The 1,959-nt window shown below is 46.5% G+C and overlaps 1 protein-coding gene across 6 annotated transcripts in view; it reads right to left on the reverse strand.

Moving 5' to 3' along the window:
• The window catches only part of LOC116101956 (zinc finger protein 14), a 61,774-nt gene that overhangs the window by 32,247 nt on the left and 27,568 nt on the right, over window positions 1-1,959 (reverse strand). For 5 of the 6 annotated variants that reach the window (XM_031386043.1, XM_031386035.1, XM_031386033.1 and 2 more), the window contains one exon: window positions 1,711-1,803. In XM_031386043.1, the coding sequence (XP_031241903.1) occupies window positions 1,711-1,803 (93 nt within the window). The remainder of the gene's footprint in view (window positions 1-1,710; window positions 1,804-1,959) is intronic. The other variant, XM_031386036.1, reaches the window with a different exon arrangement.

Genomic DNA, 1,959 nt, shown 5'->3' on the forward strand with positions numbered 1-1,959 from the left:
CTCAGAAATCCACCTGCCTCTGCCTCCCAAGGGCTGGGATTAAAGGCGTGCGCCACCACCGCCTGGCTCCATAAATCTCTTGAGCAGCGTTTTTTGTTGTTGTTGTTGTTTAAGATTTATTTATTTTTATGTCATGTGCATTAGTGTTTTGACTGCATGTATGTCTGTGTAGGGGTGTCAGATGCCATGAAACTTGAGTTATAGCCAGTTGTGAGCTGACATGTGGGTGCTGGAGATGGAACCTGGACCCTCTGGAAGAGCAGCCAGTGCTCTCAGCTGCTGAGCCATCATCTCTCCAACCCAAGCCTCCTGAGCAGACAGACATCATCTTTGATCATGAACAGTCAGAGCACCAGCACTGAGGTGACCCAACACAGTTCTTCCTAAAACAGCCTTTACTTTTCACTAGTTTCCTCAGGGCTTACAGCCCCCAGCTAACACCTCTTTCCTTTGTCTTATCAGTCCATGTGTAAAATGGCATACAGGGCTGGAGAGATGGCTCAGCAGAGAAGAGCATGCTGGTTTTGAGAGGATCCAGCTTCCACTCCTAGCACTCACATGATGGCTCACAACCACTTTATGTGTCTATTTCCAGAAGATACAGTGTCCTCTTCTGGCTGCCCTGGGCACCAGACACACATGTGATACACAGACAAACACGCAGGTAAGGCAATAATCAACCCGAAATCTGAAACACATTTTCTCCCAAGCATTCTGAGTAAGGGATACCAAGCCTATTCTAATATTTATTATAGGCTTCTTCAGGAAGTGACTAAAAAATGAGTTTCAGGGTATAGTTGTTGTGGGTCAGGTTTTATTAGTGTCAGACCCTTTGGACTATCTCAGATCTTGGGTTCTCAGAATGGGAGTATTATGCGTGTATAGAATATTATTACCCTTATGGTCTTATTTCACTGAGAAAATAACATAAAAAATATGGTACCATCTCTCCATTACAAACCTATATGCTTTCCTGCTCCCAACCACAATGATCATGCATTCATCCTTTCTATACGTTGCCTTTGCCATTGTGTCTACCCAGCCATAGAAACGTAGCTAACAACACTCTCTTCTGACTCCTCAGGCACGAGGCATACATGTGGTATACAACATACATGCAGGTGAAACACTCATACACACTTAAAAAATAAGTAACTCCTTTATTTGTTTTTTTGTTTTGATTTTTCGAGACAGGGTTTCTCTGTGTAGCCCTGGCTGTCCTGGAACTCACTCTGTAGACCAGGCTGGCCTCGAACTCAGAAATCCGCCTGCCCCTGCCTCCCAAGGGCTGGGATTAAAGGCGTGCGCCACCACCACCCGGCGAGTAACTCCTTTAAAAAGTTAAATTTTGTGAGGAAAGGTGAAGACAGAATGCTTCCCTGCCTATATCCTTAAAAGCTTCCCTGGGCCAATGATGTAGCAGGACAGTAGAACACTTGCCTAGCAAGAGGCCAGGTTCCCTCTCAGCACCACAAATGGGGGAAAATCCACAAACATGGCAGCTTTCCGAGGTCACAGCACCCTGCTCTCCCCTCTGCTGGCTCGTCCTCACAGCTCTCTCACCACCTGCCATTCTGCTTTCGGATATGTGGAACAGCTGTGCTGACAGTACCTATCATAAGGGCTGGCCCAATGTCCACCTACCCAGTACGCCTCTTTTTCAACTAGTTGGTGTGTACCCCAAGACTCACAAACAGTTCTAGTTCTTACCTGGATGTCGTTTTCTTTTCCTCACAACCTTCCAGGGCTCTTTCCCTTGCTCCAGTAAGGAAATCACATCTGGCTTAGAAATGAAGCATCCTGCTTAAAAGAAAAGAAACATGAGGTAATGAGGGAATTAAAAGTAAATTCAAGGGCTGGGCGGTGGTGGCGCACGTCTTTAATCCCAGCCCTTGGGAGGCAGAGACAGGAGGATTTCTGAGTTTGAGGCCAGCCTGGTCTACAGAGTGAGTTCCAGGA

The sequence above is a fragment of the Mastomys coucha genome, unplaced genomic scaffold (genome assembly GCF_008632895.1).
Source record: "Mastomys coucha isolate ucsf_1 unplaced genomic scaffold, UCSF_Mcou_1 pScaffold21, whole genome shotgun sequence".
In the NCBI taxonomy this organism is placed as follows: Eukaryota; Metazoa; Chordata; class Mammalia; order Rodentia; family Muridae; genus Mastomys; species Mastomys coucha.